Genomic DNA, 24,506 nt, shown 5'->3' with positions numbered 1-24,506 from the left:
CTTTTGACCTACGTAAGTGATTGGGTTTGTGGGGACTCTTTTTCAATATGGCTAGATATCGAAGTCTCCCAGGCAAGGTGCCCCCTTACCAGTTTGCTGTTTTTGGACAAGGTGAGGACAGTTAGGGAATATTGCCATAACCCAATAGTCATCAATACTGTTAAAGCATGGAGGGCAATTTGGCAGAGGGAAGGTAATATTGGCGAAACATCTTTGTTTACACCTTTAGTGGGTATGCCGTGTTTTCAACCAGGTATGATAGATTCAGGATTTAAACGTTGGGCAGCTCGGGGTATATCTTGCATGGGTGATTTATTTGAGAGAGATTTAATGATGTCCTTTGATCAGTTAGTACGGAAGTACTAGTTACTTAATAGAGACCTCTTTCGTTTTTTTTCAAGTTCGGGATTTTATTCAAAAAAAGACCACACTTTTGACTGATCCCTACAAATCTGACATAGAAAGAGGGGTACTAAGGGCTAAGAGTACACTCTCTGTCAGTACTCTATATCACCAATTGGGGGGTGCCACCTCAGATGAGTCTGATCGACTCTGCAAGATGTGGGAAAGAGAGCTGGGTGTTGAAGTTTCTTCAGAGGCATGGGAGGATATTTGGGAGAATGTAAGGAAGATATCAATTTGCAATAGGACCCATGCTTTCCAGTTGAAGATTCTCCACAGGGTCCACTTAGCCCCAGACCATTTGTCAAAATTTAAACCAGGGGTATCTTCAGCATGCCCCAAGTGCAAGGTCTGTACGGGTATTCTTACCCATTGTCTTTGGTCTTGTGACAGGCTTCCAACATATTGGAGCGCTGTGGTGGGGGCCATGGAGAGGATTTTAGGTGTAGGGGTGGTGAAGGACCCTAATTCTCTCCTTTTGGGCCTACCCCTTGTATTTCCTGCAGACTCGCATTAGGCAAACCTTTTCAATATTCTTACTTTCTGTGCAAGGAAGAATACCTTGCTAGGTTGGAAATCAGAAAACACCCCCAGCCTGTCGGGTTGGCGGAAGATTGTTATGGAGCAAATTTCCCTGGATTTTCTCACAAATATGGTACACCACAAAACTGAGAATTTTTACAAGGCATGGCAACCCTTTTTGAAATACCTGGACACAGATTTATCTGCCACACTAACAAGGGCTTTTATATAGCCGTAACGATTGTGTTTCATGAGTCCAATATCCAGGGAGGAGGAACTGTGAATGTATGAGTGTTTTGTTTGGCTGGGCTGAGTTATTACTATTTATTTGTTTGTTGTTAGGTATTTATTTATTTAATTAAATAGCTAGTTTAGGGTTTTTTTAATTTTATACTTCTCTACATATGTTTATACATCGGTATAGGAGGGTGGGTTGGGGAATTCTTTTTTATTATTTGGGTTTAGATTTGTAATATTTTTGTACTGTTTTGAATTGCATTGTTTTGTATTTGTTGTAATATTTAAAAATCTATTTTTTCTGAATAAAAATATATTATAAAAAAAATGACCTGCTAGCTCTTATACTCAATACCCCGTCCAATGAAGGCAAGCTTACCATATGCCTCCTTGACCACTCTATCCACCTGTGCAGAACCTTCAGGGTACAATGGACCTGCACTCCCAGATCTCTCTGCCCATCAACTTTTCCCAAGGCTCTTCCATTCATTGTATAATTGACTCTAAAATTAGTCTTGCCTAAATGCATCACCTCACATTTGTCTGGATTGATATGCCATCTGCCACTTTTCCACCCAACTCTCCAGTCTATCTATATCCTCCTGTGTTCTCTGACAGTCCCTTATGCTTTCTACTACTCCACCAATCTTCGTGTCATCTGCGAACTTGCCAATCATACCAACAGTGCCCTCTTCCAGATCATTTATGTATATTACAATCAACAGTGGCCCCAATACTGACCCCTTTGGAACACCACTGGTCACCTTTCTCCATTTTGAGAAACTCCCTTCAACTGCTACTCTCTGTCTCCTGCTGCTCAACCAGTCCTTTATCCACCTAGCTACAACACCCTGCATAACAGATTACTTCACTTTCTCCATTAGTTACCATGGGGAACCTTATCAAACGCCTTACTAAAGTCCATATATATGACATCAACAGCCCTTCAGCATCAACAGCATCTATCAGCTTGGTCACTTCCTCAAAGAACTCCATTAATTTGGTAAGGCACGATCTCCCCCGCACAAAATCATGTGCCTATCACTGATAAGCCCATTCTTTTCTAAATATAAATAGATCCTATCCCTTAGTACCTTCTCCAGCAACTTTCCCACCACTGATGTCAGGCTCACTGGTCTGTAGTTACCTGGAATATCCCTATTAACCTTCTTGTACAGGGGGTCAACATGAGCAACTCTCCAGTCCTCCAGCACCTCACCTGTATTTAAGGATGCCACAAAGATATCTGTCAGGGCTGCAGCTATTTCCTCTCTCGCCTCCCTCAGCAACCTGTGATAGATCCCAACCGGTCCTGGGAATTTGTCCACCTTCATAACCTCTAGCCTACCCAACACATCTTCCCTACTTATGTCAACGTGATCCAGACTAATCAAACTTCTATCTCTAATCTCAACATTTATCATGTTCCTCTCCTCAGTGAACATTGATGCAAAGTAATCATTCAGAATTTCACCCATTTTCTCAGGTTCGACACACAGCCTTCCTTCCTTATCCTTTAGTTACCCGCTTGCTTCGTATATAAGAATAAAATGCTTTGGGATTCTCCTTAATTCTGCTCGCTAAAGCTATTTCATGACCCCGTTTAGCCCACTTGATTCCTCGTTTAAGACTTGTCCTACTCTTCCGATATTCTTCCAAGGCGCGTTCTGTTCTTAGCTGCCTGAGGACCTGATGTATGCTTCCCCTTTCCTATTGGCTAGTCCTCCTTGTCAGTCCTTGCCCTGTGGATGTGGCCATCTTGGGGTGAGATCACCGCACAGCCCCTTGTGCCTTTGCGTCACTCAGGTCAATGTGAAAGTGTCAGAACCAATAGAATGAACGAAGACAGGAGCCAATTGTCCCAGAGACCAAAAACTGTCGCTTGTGCAGTGGCGCCAAGATGCCAGCAGAGGGTGGCATTATAACACTTTAAACACAATAGGGTCAGAAAGAGTCAGAGACATTTATTCATCATATTTTAATTCAATCATTTGCATCTTAATTGAAATGTGCATATCCCAGAGTTCTCCATATCCTGTTTCTGGAAAGCAAGCTTGACATTGCTGCAATGTGTGAATTAACACATTTGTCCCTCTGCTGTGCTGACAGATGAGAGTGGTGTCTGCCTGTTTGTACATCTCGGTGTAACATGTGTTTGTGTGCGTACATCTATATGATGTGTGAATGTAAGTGTTGGTAATAGTATACATCTCTCTGTGACCTGTATTACTGCACAATTTTAGTAACTTCCTACTTGTCTGCATTAAATTCCACCTACCACTGATCTAAATATCCTGTTGCATTTCAATGCTATACTGCTTATAATACTGCCTATCTGTCACGGACTGATTCTCTGTGTGATCTGGGCTCATTGGATGAATGAATTAAATAAATAATGTGATGAATCCAAGTCTCAGTCTGCCTTCTGGTGTTTAAAGTGATACAATGCCACCCTCTGCTGGCCTCCTCATGCCACTGCAAAAGCAGCAGGTTTTGTTTCCTCCAAGCAGAAAGCATCAGCGCCTGTGAATCTCTTCAGTAACACAGTTGTTTCTCAAATTGCTTCTCAAGGAATGTTTTTGGAGACAGGGGGCAGTTTTGTCCAAACCCTTGTGATGTTGTCCCGGAGATGTGAGCAGAGGGAGATGAACATGCCTGGTGCATTTTCCTCCACAACACGACTTTTCAATTCTCTCTCACGTCCAAGTTGAAAGAGTACATTCCAAAACATTGCAAGTTGCAGAATTCGTCTTATCTCCTCACACACTTCTCTGGCACTCTCTCACACACACACTGGCAGAGATGAAATGCCTCAAATCAGTGAAGGCGTGTAGGATCCTAAACAGATTTGAAAAGGACTGGAAGTTTCCTTTTTTGGGGTAGTCTAGAATGAGAGGAGACATCGTTTTAAAATTAAGGCTTGCCCTCGTAAGAGGCAAGGAGAATTTCTATTTACTCTGAGGCTGGTAAGGTCCTAGGGAGTGTTGCTGAACAAAGAGACCTTGGAGTGCAGGTTCACAGCTCCTTGTTGCCAGGGTTGGAGGATTTGAGCTACAGGGAGAGGCTGAACAGGCTGGGGCTGTTTTCCCTGGAGCATCGGAGGGGTGCTAGACTTGAAAGGGTGCAGAAACAATTTCCAAGGATGTTGCTGGGATCAGAGGATTTGAGCTATAGGGAAGAGGCTGAATAGGCTGGGGCTGTTTTCCCTGGAGAGTCGAAGGGCGAGGGGTGACCTTATTGAGGTTGATAAAAGTTTTATCGTGAGGGCATTGTGAGGTGAATAGTCAACATCTTTTTTCCCAGGGTAGGGAGGCCAAAACTAGACGGCATAGGTTAAAAGTGAGAGGGGAAAGATTTAAAATGGACCTAAGGAGCAACGTTTTCACACAGAGGATGATGCGTGTACGGGATGAGCTGCCAGAGGAAGTGGTGGAGGCAGGAACAATTACAGCATTTAAAAGGCATCTGGATGCATACATGAATAGGAAGGGCTGAGAGAGATATGGGCCAAATGGGAGCAGATTAATTTGAGATGGCTGGTCAGCACAATGAGTTGGATCAAAGGGTCTGTTTCTCTGCTGCATGTCTGTCTGATTCTAAGAGTGGTCCTCCTTTAGATCCAATGACACACTTTCTCACTACAAAACAGAGTCATAGGACAGATGTATCCCCAGGTAAGGGACTGAGAGTTATCAGTCAGTGTACAGATATCTCTCCAAAAGAGAGGGGACTGATTCACAAGCTACCTCCCTGAGAGAGGGGAAACTGAGAGACACCAGTGTACAGATATCTCCGAGAGAGAGAGAGAGAGTGAGAGAGAACTGAGAGAGAGAACTGAGAGAGAGAACTGAGAGAGAGAACTGAGAGAGAGAACTGAGAGACAGAACTGAGAGACAGAACTGAGAGACATGAGGCAGTGTAGAGATATCTCCCTGACAGAGAGAGCAGACTCAGAGATATGAGGCAGTATACAGGTATCTCCCTGAGAGAGACAGAGGGGACTGAGAGACATGAGGCAGTGTACAGATATCTCCCTGAGAGACAGAGAGGGGACTGAGATGTAGCATCCGTACAAATATCTCCCCAAGACGGAGTTGGACACCTGTCAGTGTGTAACAATCTCTGAGCTGGACAGACTGAAATGTAGGATAGGATGAGAAATTCTTAATTGATCTTCGAAACTCATTCAAGTCTGGCTTGGCTGGTAGCAGCACCCTCACTTCAAAACACTCAATTCTGAAAGGAACTGAAGTGCATAATCTAGGTTGATAGTCCTGCACTGCACTGAGGGGGAATCAGAGGAGCAGTCCTTTAAATAGATGGAAAAACAATAGAATTAGCAGATGCAAATGATGTTATGCAGATTGAAACAGAGGGATGTGAAGTATTTTGTCTTTTATTAAGAAATCCATCTATACCTGCAACACTTCTAAAACAAAATCCCTCAAAGCAGCCAGGTGTGAAAGCTGGTTAAAAAGTCCCAACGGTGTTCTCCAGGCAGCATGACCAGGTGGCGATGGGCATCACAGCGGGGAGTCTGTCGTCCTGACGACTCAGAGAGCGGGCATCGGTCTGAAGCGGTATACCTCTGGAGAGACCGTCAGGGGGACACTGAATGGTGGAGGAGAGACAGAGAAAGAGGAGGAGATGAAGGTTCAACGAGACAAGAGCGTGATGTCCGAGTTGTTCATGATGAGACTGGAATCGAGGGTCAGACTGTCTGAAACAGAGACAGATAAAATATATAAATGCAGATCAACAAACAGGGATTACCCGACAGCAGGGCAAGCGGGTTCACAGCTCATTTCCCTCAACACTCCCCCAACAACGTGACTCAACTAATTAAATGCCCAGACACCATTAATACGCTTGCAACGAACTTGGCAAATCTCCTTCTTCATAGCCTTTCAAACCTGCTGATCTTCCCAAGCTGGAAGGACTGGGGAGCAGATGCACAGGAATGCCACCACCTTCTGAGCCGCATGCCATCCTGACTTGGAACCATACTGCCGCTCTGCTGTCACTAGGTCAAACGCCAGGACAGCCCGAGGATCACAGCTGTCCAAAGTGCCGCTCACCAGCAGCTTCTCGAAGGGAATGAAGGATGGGCAATAAATACTGGAGCTGTCAGTGACGCCTACATCCCGTGAAAGCATCATCTGTTTAAAAGTCCTATGCTAGTGTGTAGCTTGCTGTACCCAATAACTCCATCTCCGGTGATATGGTGCTCCATACCTTTCACCAGTCCAAGGATGATGCCTGGAGAGGATGGTCAGGTCAGCAAAGGCAAAGAAAACCAACTAGAATCTCCTGGGAAGGTATCACACGTGCGTGCGCAAGAGACAGAGAGTGCGTGAGAGACAGAGAGTGCGTGCATGTGAGAGTGAGTGACTACATATGTGAGAGAGAGTGCGCGTGTGAGAAAAGAGAGAGTGTGCGAGCATGCGTTCGAGCGAGAGAGCGCGTTCGAGAGAGCGCGTTCGAGCGAGCGCGTTCGAGGGAGAGAGCGCGTTCGAGGGAGAGAGCGCGTTCGAGGGAGCGAGCGCGTTCGAGGGAGCGAGCGCGTTCGAGGGAGAGAGCGCGTTCGAGGGAGAGAGCGCGTTCGAGGGAGAGAGCGCGCACGTAAGAGAGCGCGCACGTAAGAGAGAGCGCACGTAAGAGAGAGCGCACGTAAGAGAGAGCACGCACGTAAGAGAGAGCACGCACGTAAGAGAGAGCGCGCACGTAAGAGAGCGTGCGTGAGACGGAGTTCATCTGTGAGACGGAATTCATGTGTGCGTGTGCGTGAGTGAGACAGCATGTGTGCATGAGACAGAGTGCACGCGTGAGATGGAGTGTGTGCGCACATGTGAGCGTGCGTGAGTGAGTGAGGCAGGGTGCATGTGTGCGACAAGATGAGTGCGTTCGTACGACAGAGTGCCTGCGTGAGAGGGAGAGAGTGCGTGTGTGACAGTGCATACACGAGAGAGAGAGAGAGAGCGAGCATGTGTGAGAGATTGCATGCTTGCGAAAGAGAGCCCACCCTCCACATCTCGCAACCCCTCCCCCCACCACCAAAGAGCAACACGTACCCTGCTCGAAGTTGAGCTTCTTGGCTGGCGATCCATCTCCAAGTCCTTCGATGTCCACCAGGTCACTGTTGACATCCGAGTCATTCAGGGCGCTGAGCGTCACGTCTTTTGGGGGAGCGGGGGGTGGGGGAGGGGGGGTGTAGGGGGCAGAAACGGATAGAAAAATGTGACACCCACCGCCACACAGGAATTGCTAAACCACTCTCAAAAACTCAAAGCTTTTGTTTTGAAAAGAAATAAAAGAGGACGCAAAATAGTGCAGAATTTAAATAGAGGTTGGCGGAAACCAATGCCCTTCGGAAAACAAAATGGGTTCGGATTTCTGAGGTCTGCTTATACTGACATTTGAATCTTCCACCCTGGACAACTACGATGATATTATGGCTTTAAACAGGTGCATCTTAGTCTTTTTTTTTGTAAAGGTAGGTTTTAAGGCAGAGGTTCTCAGCGGTCTAATAAAAACTTGTAAACAGCTTGAGAGACTTCGGGTTTTTTTTTAATGAATGTAGAACAATAGAGTTAGCCTGGATGATTGTGGCCAAGCTCCCAGAGAACCACAACTTTTCGTTTTAGCTTCCCAGCAGTTGCTGCTGGGGTCTCGAAGAAATGGAAGCTGTTTTTGTCCCTCTCTGAGGGGCAGAGAGTATTCAGTTCTCAGTAATATCATGGGTAATCTGACTATGGTTACAGCTAAACACTGGGGATTCTCTTCCTGCTGTTGGAGTTGCACGTGAGAAAATCCAGTCCTGATTTTGCCTTTTGTCAAAGGTGTGTTTCCAGAACGTTACTATATTGGAACAGTTACTGTTTGGTAGCACAATAAATCTATTGTTCCATTAAGTTTTCCCAATGGAGTTGTTATCCTCTTTCTTTTGTTGGTGTTTTAACTGTGGAGCATGAATAATGTGTGTTTTGCTTCAAATCTGGTAATCTGACCGACCCCAAAATGGAACGCCTGGCACTTGCCTCTAAAATATGCAAATGTTAGGGTCTGGGCTATCTTCTGAATATATATTTGAGGGGATTTTGTTCTGGTCCATGACCCAAAACAATACATTACCCCCTGACCTTACCGGATGTCTTTTGCTTCTTGGCAGCCGATGGATCTGTGGGTGGGGTGTTCCCGACAGAGGCTGCTGCTGCTGTCGCTGCTGGAGGTGTGGTTGGCGCTGAGACTGCTGCCCCCACCGTCACTGCCTTCTTCTGCATTTTCTTGGGGGACTCTGAGGGGAGGGGAACGCTGCTGTCCTCATAGACTTTGCGTTTGACCGTGGTCTTGATCTGGGCACTGGGAGGGGCAGAGGCACAGGATGAAATGTTAGGACCAACACGGCGGTGGGCAACTTGTCAAATGCCACAAGCATCCCCACATCTTTGGACTGAGGGAGGAAACCGGAGAACCCGGAGGAAACCCACGCAGACACGGGGAGAATGTGCAAACTCCACACAGACAGCCTGAGGCTGGAATCGAACCTGGGTCCCTGGTGCTGTGAGGCTGCAGTGCTAACCACTGAGCCACCGTGCTGCCCATTAACTGCCTTATTAACCTATCTACCTCTGTCCTAAAAATATTCAATGGCCTTGAGCATATAGGAGGTTTATAAAATCATGAGGGGCATGGATAAGGTGGATAGCAAAGGTCTTTTCCCCAGGATTGGGAGTTCAAACCTAGAGGACATACTTTTACATGCAGAGTGGTTCGTTTGTGGAACCAGTTGCCTGAGGAAGTGGTAGATGCAGGTACAAGTGGCAACATTTAAAAGACATTTGAACAAGTACATGAAAATGAAAGACAGAAAGGTTTAGAGATAGGTAGTAAGAGGTAGGAGAGGTCTGATCCTATTCTGAAGTGTTTTGGGAACTGCCGAATCACAAAGGCAAACAACAAATTAGTGTCAAGGGTTAGCTGCATTCCTTGAGCAAATGTTTGGAAATAATCAATAGGCTCGGTGCATTATAAGGGAAGATAAAGTAATAAATATTGTCAACATGACCTCTAAAAAACAAACCATTTGCACAGGAGAAAGTTTGTAAAAAGAGGTCACAACTAGGGAAAGATAAACAACTGAAACTTAAGTGTAGATGTAGATAATTTGAACAATTTTATATCCAAAGATCAAGGGGAGAGTGGCAAAGGCAGGTTACAAATGTGGTTCTCTCCTCATTGTTGGTGGAATCTAAACAAGTTTTATTTAATGGCTTGATAAAGTGGTTAAATTTCACTCTTCTTAGTGGAATTCCAAAAGTTGCTTTTCTTAAGGAAAGACAATTAGTAATGGAAAGTGTTTGAAGTGAAGATAGTAAAGATTTATTTAAAAAGGAAACTTCAGTTTAAAATTCACCTACAGCAAGTGAATAGCAGGGGGCGAAAACTGCAGTTGCAAGTCAGAAGGTCTGTTGTCTGATCTCTCAGGTTGAAGTGAGAGAGGGGTTGTTCCCAATCTGTCAGCTGTGTCACAGTAACTTTACAGTCGAGTTGATTGTAAAGACTTTAGAACAATTGGTAGCAGTTACTATCTTTCCTAAACTGCCATACTAAAGTTAGTACAGAATTTGGAATAGCTCTAAGTGAAAAACAACAATTCAGGTTATTGGTAAATATGGCACTTCAGCTGGCCATTATTTGGGAAAGAGTAAAACTGTCAGAGGCATTGTAAGATCCCAAAGGCAGGTGACGGAGATATCTGGTAGACATCGTGAGATACTGGGAGAACCTAGGGCTGTCCATATAGTTGTCGATGATTGATCGTACGCTTTTACTGAATTGAATGTATAACTTAGGGGGATGTGGCTAACAAGGACGTCAATGTTACTTGTAATTATTGTAACTCGAAAGCTATTAAAATGTTGTATTTCACTGGGGAACTGCAGAGTGTCACTGACCTCCAATCTGAGCTATCATTAAGAGGGCATATGAAGGCCAGATTTGGGTTTCTCCAGCTTCTCCCACATATGTGGCACTAGAACTCTGAATAAAGATCACTTGAGCTAAGAAAAACGGGACTTATGACTCCTCTTTGGTATCTCTCTCACTAATACTATGGAAGAAGTTTACCCTGAACCTGGGCAGCAGGGTACCTCACTGGTTCGCACTGCTGTCTCACAGCACCAGCTACTCCAACCTCGGGCAACTGTCTGTGTGGAGCTTGCACATTCTCCCCATGTCTGCGTGTTTTTCCTCTGGGTGTGTTTTCCACAGTCCAAAGACGTGCAAGTCAGGCAGACTGGCCAGATTAAATTGGCCCGTAGTGTCCAGGGATGTGCAGGTATAGGAAAGGGTGATGGGTTTGGGTAGGATGCTCTTCAGAGGGGTGGTGTGGACCCAATGGGCAGAATCGCCTGCATCAACTCTGTCAGGATTCTTTGATTCAATGAATTCTCCAATGGATTTCTGGGTAACTGGCCTCCTGTCATGCTCTACCTAACAAGTTCCTCTGTGTCTAATCTATCGAAATCTTTCACAATTTAAAGACCACAATAGGGTCAGCCTCTCAGCCTTGGATTTTCAGGAAAAAAAAGGCCCTAAGAAAGAAAGTGCATTCAGGCATGCCAGAGTCATGAAAAAACACTATCTAAATGCAAGTCTTCTTTGATTGTATCATCAAGCTCTTTTTGATGCAAGCTCAGCGATCTGATTTCCGGTCAGTCAATCCTGTCTGTTGGTCACCCTTTCTCAGAATGCTGTTTACTCCTACTACTCCTTACATCTGCCCTGTTGCCCAGTAAGTGCACCCAGACAAGACTGCTCTCAAGCAGGAGGGCCTTGAGCCCATCTTGGATGCTTGACCATTCACCTAAATCAATCTCAATTCCATTTGCTGCACTCTCTCCAAAATGCGTTCAGCTTGCTTCAGGAGTTTATGAAACATTTACAATCTGCTGTAGAGTACACAGTCTGTAAATACTGCAGCCACCTTTGCTCATTCAGTTTTACAACTCATTCAGTAGCCAGCTTGTACCCGATGGTACACCTCTTTCCACGCTTCGGAATCACACTTACCATCTGCTCTCAATCTAATCCAAAGTCCTTTGCTAATCTTTCACCTTCAACTTAATACTTCGGCAGCTACACTGTAAATTCGCAACCTCAATCATACTTCCACCCGCCCTCCCCTCCCCCCACCCCGAAATCTGGGACCTAGTCAGCCCAGTTATTCCACCCTGGAACACCCAGTCCCCCATCTGTCTTCCTCCCCGCACCACCCCCCGCTTACACGGTGCGGTCTTTGATGACGGTGCTGATTTTGTTTAAATCCTCTCCGAAGCGCTTCACGGCCGAACGCAGCATCTCAATCTCCGTGTCCGTCCACTTGGCACTGGCGGGAAGAGAGAGAGAGAGAGAGATGGAGGGATAGAGCGATGGAGAGAGGAAAACAAAAATACTGGGAGAGTCGGGATTGTGAAGAGAGCTGCTGTGACTCCTCGGAAAGGGAAGTGGGCCAGCACTGATAGAGCAACCTGGGCCAAGGGAGAGGGAGAGGTCACTGCCAGAGGGTGGAGGGTGCCAGGCTGCTGTGTTACATCAGTAAACCAATTGCCCAGCACAGCCCTGACCATCCTTGCTCAAGAAAGAAAGATCTTAAGAGTCATCGAGATGTACAGCACGGAAACAGGCCCTTTGGCCCGACTTTTTCGCATCGACCAGATATCCTAAAATAATCGGGACCCATCTCCCAGCATTTGGCCCAATATCCCTCCAAACCCTTCCTATTCAAATAGCCATCCAGATGCCTTGTAAATGCTGTCATTGTACCAGCCTCCACCACTTCCTCTGGCAGCTCATTCCATACAGGTACCACATTCTGCGTGAAAAAGTTGCCCCTTATGTCCCTTTTATATCTTTCCCCTCTCACCCTAAACCTATTGCCTCTAGATCTGGACTTCCCCACCCCAGGGAAAAGACCTGTCTATTTATCCCAGTCATGCCCCTCATGATTTTATAAACCTCTCTAAGATCACCCCTCAGCCTCTGACGCTCCAGGGAAAACAGCCCCAGCCTATTCAACCTCTTCCCTATAGCTCAAACCCTCCAATCCTGGCAACATCCTTGTAAATCTTTTCTGAACTGTTTCAGGTTTAACAACGCCTTTCCTACAGCAGGGAGACCTATAGATTCATGGTCAAATCAGACGCTATTTAATGATGCCGACAGAGGGACAGATACGGGTCAGGACATTCTTACGCATCTCCTATCATTGAATACTCATCAGGACCTCGGCATTCAAGGTACAAGCACTGCGGTATCAGCTTTGATTTTTGCACTTTGTTGTCTGAAGTGAAGCTGAAACATTCAGACTTTCACAAAGATTTACACTTGCTTTTTCTCATTTCTCAGAATGATAGAATCTCAGTGTGGAAGCAGGCCACTTTGTCCATCGAGTCCACACTGACCATCCAAAGAGCATCATAGCCTGATCCAACCCCCTAACCTAACCCTGCATTTCCAATGGTTAGTCAACCCAGCCTGCACACCACGGGACCATTTAGCACGGCCAATCCACCCGAACCTGCACATCTTTGGATTGTGGGAGGGAACTGGAGCACCCGGAGGAAACCCACGCAGACACGGGGGGGGAATGTGCAAACTCCACACACAGACAGTCACCCGAGGCTGGAATCGAATCCGGGCCCCCGGCATTGTGAGGCAACAGTGCCAACCACTGAGCCCCCGTGCCCACCCATTTCTTTTGTAGGACACGGGCTTACCACCTGAAGTGCCCTCGATTGAGAGGCTTCTTCAGGCATTACATTCAGTGGTTAAAAGTCAACCACATTGCTGTGAATGTTGCACGTTGGAAGATTTTCTTTCATAAAGGGAATTGGTGAATCAGATGTGTTCTTGCAACAGTTGATGGTAGTTTCACACTCACCATTTCATCAATGATTAGCTTTCAATTCTTTATTTTGAAAACTGAATGTTAAGTTTCACTAGGTGTTGCAGTAGGAATTGAACCTATGTCCCCACGGCATGAAGCTTGGCTGCTAGATCATTAGTGCAACGGCGCTGCACGATACCGTTTGACATACTTCCAATAGTTTAACTGACAAATTATTTTATGGAACAAGTTTATTAAACAAAGATTATAGAAGATGATATGGGAGTGTACAATTGGTAATATTAGCTTTATGATAGAGGAGTGTACAATCGGTAACATTAGCTTTATGTTCAAGTTGCCTCTTTGACCCGTTTTGCTCTCATTATCGCAAATATTTTTTCACTCCTTATTTCTTCCCCTGGCAACCATTTTCATGGAACATGTTGATTTTCTCTCGTGAGCAACGTCCTTTATGAACCGTAGTGAGGCATACTGGCTCAGGGACAGAATGATTTCTGGAAAGACGGCTTTAATTCTGGGATACCTAGGAATTTTCAGGACCACAAGGAGCACAAGTAGGCCTTTCAGCCCATCCAGTCTGCTCCATCTTTCAATAAGATCATGACTGATCTGATCTGATCATCCTCAGCTCCACTTTCCTACCTTTTCTCCATAGACAGGAGGTTGGCAAACGTGGTGCCACTGTTTATGAAGGACGGTAAAGGCAAGCCAGGGAACTATAGACCGGAGAGCCTGACCTCGGTAGTGGGCAAGTTGTTGGAGGGAATCCTGAGGGACAGGACGTACATGTATTTGGAAGGACAAGGACTGATTCGAGATAGTCAACATGGCTTTGTGCGTGGGAAATCATGTCTCACAAACTTGATTGAGTTTTTTGAAGTAACAAAGAAGATTGATGAGGGCAGAGCTGTAGATGTGATCTGTATGGACTTCAGTAAGGCATTTGACAAGGTTCCCCATGGGAGACTGATTAGCAAGGTTAGATCTCACGGAATACAGGGAGAACTAGCCATCTGGATACAGCACTGGCTCAAAGGTAGAAGACAGAGGGTGGTGTGGAGAGTTGTTTTTCAGACTGGAGGCCTGTGACTAGTGGAGTGCCACAAGGATCGGTGCTGGGCCCTCTACTTTTTGTCATTTACATAAATGATTTGGATGTGGGCATAAGAGGTACAATTAGTAAGTTTGCAGATGACACCAAAATTGGAGGTGTACTGGACAGTGAAGAGGGTTACCTCAAATTACAACAGGATCTTGACCAGATGGGCCAATGGGCTGACAAGTGGCAGATGGAGTTTAATTTAGATAAATGCGAGGTGCTGCATTTTGGAAAGGCAAATCAGTGCTGGACTTATACACTTAATGGTAAGGTCCTGTGGAGTGTTGATGAACAAAGAGAACTTGGAGTGCAGGTTCATAGCTCCTTGAAAGTGGGGTCACAGGTAGATAGGATAGTGAAGAAGGTGTTTGGTATGCTTTCCTTTATTGGTCAGAGTACTGAATAAAGGAGTTGGGAAATCATGTTGCGGTTGTAGAGGACATTGGTTCGGCCACTGTTGGAATATTGTGTGCAATTCTGGTCTCCTTCCTATCAGAAAGATGTTGCGAAACTTGAAAGGGGTCAGAAAAGATTTACAAGGATGTTGCCAGGGTTGGAGGATTTGAGCTACAGGGAGAGGCTGAACAGGCTGGGGCGGTTTTCCCTGGAGCGTCGGAGGCTGAGGGGTGACCTTATAGAGGTTTACAAAATTATGAGGGGCATGGATAGGATAAATAGACAAAGTCTTTTCCCTGGGGTCAGGGAGTCCAGAATTAGAGGGCATAGGGTTAGGGTAAGAGGGGAAAGATATAAAAGTGACCTTTTTCACGCAGAGGGTGGTACATGTATGGAATGAACTGCCAGAGGATGTGGTGGAGGCTGGTACAATTGCAACATTTAAGAGGCATTTAGATGGGTATATGAATAGGAAGGGTTTGGAGGGATATGGGCCAGATGCTGGCAGGTGGGACTAGATTGGGTTGGGATATCTGGTCGGCATGGACGGGTTGGACCGAAGGGTCTGTACATCTCTATGACTATGACTCTATAATCCTTAATTCATTAAAAAACTGTGTATCTCGGCCTTGAATGCACTGAGTGACCCAACGTCAACAGCCCTTTGTGGTAAAGAATTCCACAGATTCATTACCCTCCAGGAGAAGAAATTCCCCTTCATCTCGGTCTTGAATGCATGACCTCTTATTCCGAGACTGTGCCCTCTGGTCCTCGACTCTCCCACCCAGGAAACAACCTCTCCAAATAGAATCACAGAGTCGTATAAGGCACGGAAACAGGGACTAGGGGAAAAGACACCTACTGTTCATCTTACCTCTGCCCCTCATGATTTTATAAAATTCAATAAGGTCATCCCTCAACCTCTTACGCTCCAGTGAAAAATTCCCAGCCAATCCTTATAATCTAACCCTCCACACCTGACAACATTCTGGTAAATCTTTTCTGAACCTTACATCTAAGGAACAATGATTTGGTTTCTGTAATTTTTATGACTTCACTGCTTAGTTTAATGATTTTTTTGACATGTAGATTAGATGAGATTAGATTCCCTACAGTGTGGAAACAGGCCCTTCAGCCCAACTAGTCCACACCAACCCTCTGAAGAGTAACCCACCCAGATCCATTTCCCTCCAACTAATGTACCTAACACTATGGACAATTTAGCATGGCCAATTCACCTAACCTGCACATCTTTGGACTGTGGGGGGAAACTGGAGCACCCAGAGGAAACCCACAGAGACAAGTGGGGGAATGTGCAAACTCCACACAGACAGTTGCCTGAGGCTGGAATCGAACTTGGGACTCTGGTGCTGTGAGGCAGCAGTGCTAACCACTGAGCCACTTAGAGTTGCATAATGGTTTAATTTTTTCTCTTTTCCCTTGCTGATGGGCCATCTAATGAGTGATTTCAAATTGATAATAAAATTTAAAATGAATGAACCGACCTGATGAAGCAGCAGTTCAGGGAGTACAGGTGGTCTCAATCCACCCGATATTCAACTAAGAATCAACTAACTCAACCAGTGATTAATCTTAGATGTGAGGAATATAAACTTTTGTTAAGCAAAGGTATTAGGTATTATGGGCCAAAGGCAGGTATAGAGTGTTAGGCCACAGATCATTGATAATCTCACTGAATGGTGGAACAGGCTCAAAAGCTGAATGACCTACCAATGGCCTAACACTAAAGGGCACAGGCTTACAGTGTGAGGGAAAAGATTTAAAGAGGACCTCAGGGGCAACTTTTTCAACGCAGAGGGTGGTACAGGTATGGAATGAGTTGCCAGAGGAAGCGGTGGTGACTGGTACAATTACAGCATTTCAAAGGGATCTGGATGAGCACATGAACAGGAAGTGTTTAGAGGAATATGGGCCAAATACTGGGAAATGGGGCTAGGTTAATTTAGGAATCCAGTCAGCATGGACGAGTTGGGCCACAGGATAGGTTTCCGTGCTGACTCTACGTTTGTTGTGGTCACTGGCCTGTGGATCTTGCCGGATCGAAAGTGCACAGCCAATAAAACACTGGGCCCTTGAAGCTAACAGCAAGGGAAAAAATGGCATCACAACCACTTGCTAATGCCAGACGAGTGAAAAGGATTTTGTTTTAAAACAAAGATGTGTCAGCAGCTTCAGCTAGGGTTTTTTTGTGGCAGAGGGGCTGGCACAGAAATGGTTAACCCACAGGGCTGGGTTGGTAGCCACACAACATAGATAAAGAGGAGGAATGTCTTCAACCATGCCATGGTGAATCTTTGGAACTGTCTACACCAGAGGGCTGAGGTAGTTCAGTCACAGAGTTACGATCTAGGCAGAGACTGATAGATTTCTCGATATTAATGACATTAACAGATATGGAGGTAGTGGTGAAAACGGCACTGAGGGAGATTAGTTGTGACCCAATAGAATGTGATCCAGGCGGCACAATGGCTCAGTGGTTGACACTTCTGTCTCACAGATTTGATTCCACCCTTGGGTGACTGCCTGTGTGGAGTTTGCACGTTCTCTCAGCATCTGTGTGGGTTTCCTCTGGTTCCTCCCACAGTCCAAAAACATGCAGGTTAGGGTGAATTGGCCATTCCAAACTACTCAGTGTCCAGGGATGTATAGGCGAGGTGGAAGTGCAGGGTTACAGGGATGTGGTGTGTCTGGATGGGATGCTCTTCGGAGAGTCAGTGTGGACTTGAGGGGCTGAATGGCCTACTTCTACTCTGTAGGGAATCTATGATTCCAGAATAACAAGAAGGACCAAATGGCCTTTCGCCTACTTCCTATGGTCCTAAACCCTTAGGAACTCGATTCATCAGTGCTGGGGGTAGGAGTGAAGGTAGGAAGAAACCCACTGAAATCAAGAGGAGATTTCCTCTTGAGGAGGAATCCAGAGCACCAGAGATGAAGAGAAATTCTTTCCTTCAGGGGATTGAGAGTTTTTGGAAATCTCTTCCTCAAAAATGGTAGAACTAGAGTCTTTCAGAATAGTTTTGAGGCCGAGGTAGGTACTTTCTTGGTGAGCGAGGGGGTTGAAGGGTGACTGAGGGGCGGCAGGTACATGGAGTAATCAGCAGCAGTAAGCTTACCGAATGGCAGAATCGGCTCAAGGGGCTGAACGGCCTCCTCCTGCTCCTTAACATCTACATTTAGGGGTGAGTTGGACAGTGCTATGGAAGAACTACAGGCTAGTATGCAAGTGCACTGGCCGGACTACTTGACCTGTATGTGTATCTGACAGAAGAGACTTCCGCTGTGTTAAGATGTCAACCAGATTGTACACATGAAAAGCCCTCGCCAAATTCACACCATCATCCAGCGCCTCATGGGTTTGCACTTCCCACCTTTCAAAGCTCTTTTCCACCTTCCCAATGGCACCAGTTGTCCTGTCAGCCGGTCACCATATGGCATCATAGAATCCCTACAGGGATCTTTGGCCCATCAAATCCACACCGAAACTCCAAAAGGCATCCCACCGAGACCCAACGTCATACCCTATCCCTGTAGCCCTACATTTCCCATGGCTACTCCACCTAGCCTGCATATCCCTGGATACTATGGGCATATTCCTGATGAAGAGCTTATGCTCGAAACACAATTCTCCCGCTCCGCGGATGCTGCCTGACCAGCTGCGCTTTTACAGCACAATACGTTTTGACTCTGATCTCCAACATCTGCAGTCCTCACTTTCTCCTGTAAACTCTGGGCAGTTTAGCATTGCCAATCCACCCTAACCTGCACATCTTTGGACAGTGGGAGGAAACTGGAGCACCTGGAGGAAACAACACAGACATGGAGAGAATGTGCAAACTCCACACAGTCAGTCAGTCACACAAGGTTGAAATTGAACCTGGGTCCCTGGCACTGTAAGGCAGCAGCGCTAACCACTGAGCCACTGTGCCACCGTACTGTAATTAGGTTTCTTAGGAGAGTCACCAAGTAATGCATGAAGGGAACAGAAGTGGGTAACGGGTTGTTGAGACTGAACAGAATATGAGGAGACTATTCGATCCCTCTCTATCATGACATTTGATCAAGACTGATCTGTATCTTCCTTCCATGTACTGGGGTGAAGTGTACGAGATGTCTACTTGCCTCTCTCTCTGCCACATCCCTGAAAGGATGTATGGCACATACCACAGAATTGTTGCCAAAGACAGAAGGGATGCATGCCACAGGGTGGGCACCACCTTGGTATTCATTCCCAAGCCAGCTGGACAACAAGGTCCTAGAGGGACAATGGTGAGGACACTTACAGGGGGTGATATACCATGGTGGGGGAGGGGGGGGGGGGGGGGGGGGGAAGAGAGAAACATGCCTCCACCTACTTACCCAGCCGGTGAGGAGTCCGCCACTGGGTGCAGCTGCATGGTCAACTCTCCGAGCTTGGTGAAGGCAGCTCCAGCCGCCGAGAAAATCTCGCCCACCTGCAAGGTCAAATGGCGGGAGAGTAAGCTGCAAATGGAATCAAGGCAAATCCCTCTCCTCCAAGCCAACAGGCTGCAGACTCACAGCAAGATGCACTCTTGACAAGAATTACAAGCAAACTGGAACCTCAAGTTAGAGTCCACCTAAACTGAGCCATGAGCTCCCTCTCTGTCTGCCCCACTTAGGAACATAGAAAATAGGTCCAGGAGTAGGCCATTCAGCCCTTCAAGCCTGCATCACAATTCAGTATGACCATGGCTGATCACACGATCTCAGTATCCCACTCCCACTTTCTCTCCATACCCCTTGATCCCTTTAGCCGCAAGAGCCACATCCAGCTCCCTCTTGAATGTATCGAAAGAACTGGCCCCAACAGCTTTCTCTGGTAGAGAATTCCACAGGTTCCCAACCCTCTGAGTGAAGATGTTCTTCCTCATCTCAGTCTTGAATTGCTTACCCCTTATTTTTACACAGTGACCCCCCAGTTCTGGACTTCCCCCAACATCAGGAACATTCTTCCCACACCTAGCCTGTGCAGTCCCAATAAGGTTTTACATATTTCTATAATATCCCAATTGTAATTCTTCTAAATTCCAATGAATACAAGTTCAATTGATCCAGTCTTCCTTCATATATCAGTCCTGCCATCCCGGGAATCAGTCTGGTGAACCTTCAATGGACTTCCTCAATAGCAAGAATGTCCTTCCTCAGACTAGGAGACCAACACTGTACACAATACCCAAGGTGTGGCCTCACCAACACCCTTTATAATTGCAGCAAGGCATCCCTACTCCTACAGTCAAATCCTTCCAGGCAATCCTGTGGGCGGCCCAATTTGTGGGCGGCACGGTGGCACAGTGGTTAGCACTGCTGCCTCACAGCGCCAGAGACCCGGGTTCAATACCCGCCTCAGGCGACTGACTGTGTGGAGTTTGCACGTTCTCCCCGTGTCTGCGTGGGTTTCCTCCGGGTGCTCCAGTTTCCTCCCACAGTCCAAAGATGTGCAGGTCAGGTGAATTGGCCATGCTAAATTGCCCGTAGTGTTAGGTAAGGGGTAAATGTAAATGTAAATGTAGGGGTAGGGGTATGGGTGGATTGCGCTTCGGCGGGGCGGTGTGGACTTGTTGGGCCGAAGGGCCTGTTTCCACATTGTAAGTAATCTAATCTAATCTAATCTAATCAATCCGTGTCAGAAAAGCTTCATCTTGCTTTTGAATGAACAGATGAATTAGCAGCAAGTGTAGGCCAATCAGTCCATCGAGCCTGCTCAGCTATGGCTGATCCAATTATTCCACACTCCTATCTAAGCCAAACACTCTTTATCCCTTGCTTATTAAGAATCTGACTACGTCCATCTAGTCATTATTTCCATTGCTTGTTAAGGAAGAGACTTGGTGGGAGGAAGGGAAGAGGGAGAGGGGGATGGGGGAGGGGAGGCAAAGAAGATGAGTTGGTAGGGGAGAGGGTCCACTTTGTGTCTACTCTCATCAACTCAGCTACAAAAAGTCAAATACAACTTAATGGGCACTATCGTCAATTCTTTGAACTCTAAATCACTACAATAGGATGGCAGGCTGGAAGTGTGCCTCCAATCAAAAGCTACAACATGCTTATCAAGTAATAACCTGGTGATTACGAATTGCCAAAAATATTCAACTGGACCAGCCACGTAAATACTGTGGCTGCTAAAGCCAGGAATTCAAGAATTCAATTGAGAGGCTAGGAATTCTACTGTGTTAACTCACTCACTGACACTCCAGAACCTGCCCACCATCTACAAGACGCAAGTCAAGAATGGGGTAAAATATTCCCCACTTGCCTGGGTGAGCATTGCTAGAACACTCAAGAAGCTCAACACCATCTCAAATAAACAACCCATTTGTTTGCCACACCATCCGTCATTTTCAACATTCATTCCCTCCAAGACTAGTGCTCAGCAGCAGCAATGCAGACCATCTACAAAGGTAGAATTTCTACAGTGCAGAAGGAAGTTGCTCGGCCCATCAAGTTCACATTGACCCTCTGAGCAGCATTTCACCCAGATCCAGTCCCTCACCATATCCCGTAACACCACATTTACCATGGCTAATCCACCTAGCCTACCCATCCCTGGACACTACGGGCAATTTAGCATGGCCAATCCACCCTAACCTCCACATCTTTTGACTGAAACCGGAACACCCAGAGGAAACTCACACAAACACAGGGAGAATCAACGTTTCGAGCATAAGCCCTTCTTCAGGATTCCTGAAGAAGGGCTAATGCCCGAAACGTCGATTCTCCTGTTCTTTTGATGCTGTCTGACCTGCTGCGCTTTTCCAGCAACGCATTTTTAAATGTAGATTACACCGCAGGAAGTGTACAATGCAAGATCAACATTAATTGAAGTTAGAGACTCCATTCATCACTCTAATAACAGCAGGGAAGAAGCTGTTCTTGAACCTGTTGGTGTGTGTGTTGAAGGTTCTGTATCTTCTGCCTGATGTTCACTCGAGGAATCCAACCCAGGTCCCTGGCACTGTGAGGCAGCAGTGCTAACCACTGAGCCACTGTAGTGCCCCAGCATATTGCAGTGATTCATCAAGCCTCCTTAAGACACCTTCCAAACCCATGACCACTGCTATTCTAAAAGATCAATGGCAGTAGATTCAGCACATTCAGCAGTATCCGCACATTCTCCCTCCAAACCACTCACCATCCTGCCTTGGAAATGAGCCACCATTCCTTCAGGGTCACTAGGTCAAATTCCTAGAATTGCCTTCCTAACAGAAGTGGGTCTACCTACAACACATGGCAGTGTAACAGTTCAAGAAGGGGCTCACCACACCTTCTGCAGGGCAATTACTGATGGATACTATATAGGACACTCAGCCAATGGCACCCACGCAAACAATGAGAAGTTTTATCAAATAAAAGTGACTACACTTACCTTGGTCGATGCAGAGGTCATCCTGAGGGTGCTCCTCCGAACTCCCTACCCACAGTCAGGACAAAAACAATTCCTAAGCCCAAAAGTTTGGCAGAGGAAGGGGTAAACGCTCTTGACTGATTTCCAGAACCCTGGATGAGCCCAAATTTGAACCAGTCGATGCCAAATAGCCTGACGTGGAGCACAGGGATTGCTGGTAGGTGGGCGAGGTTGGCAGCACCTGATCCAAGGTAATTCCCCGCTTTCAAGGAAAGGGGGACCTGAAATGGTCGTCTTTACCACCTCCCCACCCCACAACCAACCAACCAACCAACCCTCCTGGCTCCCCTTGCAACAATCCCAGACCCGTGTGGTCTGACTTGATGCAACTGGATCGCACAGCGATTGCCCTCTTGCTGTGTGCAGACTGGAAGATGGGCAAACCAGAACTAAAATGAAATGTTTAATTCGCTTTTTGGGTCTCTGTGTGCGAGGGGTGGGAGTTGGTAACTGATGTCAATGCAGGTGGTCCCAATGCAATGCACGTGCAACAGGCATTTGTGAACAGTTTGCTGGTAATTTCTTTTTGCAATGCAATATTTTAGATGTTTTTTATCCCCTGAGGTTTTACAGAAGTTGCAATACAGAAGCAGATAGGAAGGCTCACTCCTCTCCCCCTACAAAACCCACTCCAGAGCTTCGATTGACAGCTTATCCCTGAAGGCACAGGGCCAGGATGCACTTTCCCCCAGTGCCGCCTCTGATCCACTTCTCCCAACGATTACCCCCGGTCCCTCTCGCTCTGCACCCCCTCACTTCACAGGCCAGGGCCCCGCCACCACCGCGGCCTTTCCCACATCAACCGACGGCCCGCGTCTCCAACGGCAACACACCGTTTCCACTCCGATTGGTCCACATGGATGTCAATCCCGCACCACCGCCTCTCCGTTGGACGGACGCTTTCCGGGCCACGTGCAGTGGTTGGACAGGACCGGTGTCAATCAGCAACCCTAATCCTGCCTCCCCCTGGTTTCATTGGACAGCAACTTCAGACTACCATCCTGATCGGTCCATATCCTGTCAATCAATAATACTGGCCCCACCCTCCGTAATCCTGTTGGTTCATGGGAGAGAGGTGTCCCATTCTCCTTTCCGATTGGTCAGTGCCGATGACAATCAACAATGCGCATAATCCCCCCCCTCGATCGACAAACCGTCTCCGGTCAAGTCACGAATGGGCGGCAACGTGAGTCAAATAGCGTCCATTCCTTCTTCAGAAAAAAATGTCACTGAACCCGAAATATTAACCCTTCTTTTCACTACACAGATGCTGCGAGACCTGCTGGGTTTACCAATTTCTGTTTGTGCCCCCCTTCCTAATCCCGCCTTCAATTCTGCTTCATTTTCATCGAAGGCTTTGTCACATCGCTCATTCGATTGGCCTTGGCAAATGTCAATCAATTCTCACCCCCTCCCCCATCCAGCGAGAGAGTCAATCCCGCCCTTTCCAAGATATTCCATTTCCATTGGATGCTGATCATCCCGATCCTGTTCTACATTGGTTGGACTGCACGTCGATCAAGATTGAGGCCGCTATTCTGCTTGGGGACCCGTCACCGTTGGACTCGCTCTTCCTCACCGATTGACCAACCGCGCGATCCGTCAATAATTAGATCCCGCCCTCTCAGCGCGTCCACACGTCAATCAACGGTCAAACTGGCACTCTGCGCCGAATGGTTGGTGGCTCTGCATGTCAATCTACAAGAAAAAGCCGACCCGCCCCTTCATTCACCAATCCAGTTTCTAAACGTCACTGGAGATGTATGGACCAATGGGAAAAAGCTGACGGACGGCGGGTTCAGGAAATGATTGACGTCTCTGTAAACCAATAGGGGTAGAACGTGGACAGATCGATTGAAGGCCGGAAGTGATTGACAACCATTTAGGAAGACGGGCAACCAGAGTTCAGATGCTTCTCTTCAAACCATGTGTAGTGCATTAGGTGCTCTAGAAGTGGTGTTCTCTAAATTGGGGAGATCAAACATAAACCTAGGGCACATTTAGCCTAGCATGTCAACTGGGCCTGCAGGGGCTGATGGGATTCCCCATTTTAATTCCCTTTCTAGTGTGCTTCCAATTAAGCGTGTTGGACTATCACCTGGTGTTGTGTGATTTTTAACTTTGTACACCCCAGTCCAACACCGGCATCTCCAAATCATGACCATCCTTGGTCTCCTCCATTGCCACAACAAACCAAACTGTAAAATGGAGGAACAGCGACTCATCTTCCGCTTGCCCGCTTGGGCAGCCTACAGCCTGAAGGACCCAACATTGAATTCTCCAATTTCAAATAATCTCCCTCCCATCCCACAACTTCTTTTCCAGCCCCACCAACTCATTTCCATTGCTGCCTGCCACCATTCCTCCCACTGACCAACCAGGTCGTACCTGCTACCTGCCTTCACCTATCCCCACTTCACCATCCTCCTCCCCACCACCCCCTTTATCTGCAGCTCCCCCTGTACCCATCCCCAGTCCTAAAGAAGGAATACACCCGA

At 46.8% G+C, this 24,506-nt stretch overlaps 1 protein-coding gene across 4 annotated transcripts; it reads right to left on the bottom strand.

Moving 5' to 3' along the window:
• Positions 1–5,541: 5,541 nt before the first annotated feature.
• On the bottom strand, positions 5,542–22,753 carry c48h17orf49 (chromosome 48 C17orf49 homolog). 4 transcript variants are annotated; one of them, XM_043683517.1, is made up of 6 exons: positions 21,970–22,752; positions 18,945–19,039; positions 11,447–11,548; positions 8,306–8,520; positions 7,233–7,337; positions 5,542–5,881 (listed from the first exon to the last, which is right to left on the bottom strand). In XM_043683517.1, exons 1-6 carry the CDS (start codon positions 21,988–21,990, stop codon positions 5,817–5,819), a joined length of 603 nt encoding a protein of 200 aa, XP_043539452.1. In that variant the 5' UTR covers positions 21,991–22,752; the 3' UTR covers positions 5,542–5,816. The 4 variants fall into 4 exon arrangements, with proteins under 4 accessions (XP_043539452.1, XP_043539454.1, XP_043539453.1 ...); XM_043683519.1 differs by having other exon boundaries at positions 5,542–5,877; XM_043683518.1 differs by having other exon boundaries at positions 5,542–5,772.
• Positions 22,754–24,506: the final 1,753 nt, after the last annotated feature.

Source organism: Chiloscyllium plagiosum, chromosome 48, assembly GCF_004010195.1.
Source record: "Chiloscyllium plagiosum isolate BGI_BamShark_2017 chromosome 48, ASM401019v2, whole genome shotgun sequence".
Classification (NCBI taxonomy): domain Eukaryota; kingdom Metazoa; phylum Chordata; class Chondrichthyes; order Orectolobiformes; family Hemiscylliidae; genus Chiloscyllium; species Chiloscyllium plagiosum.
Note: the sequence above shows the minus strand (reverse complement) of the source record. Positions and strands in the feature narration are given on the sequence as shown.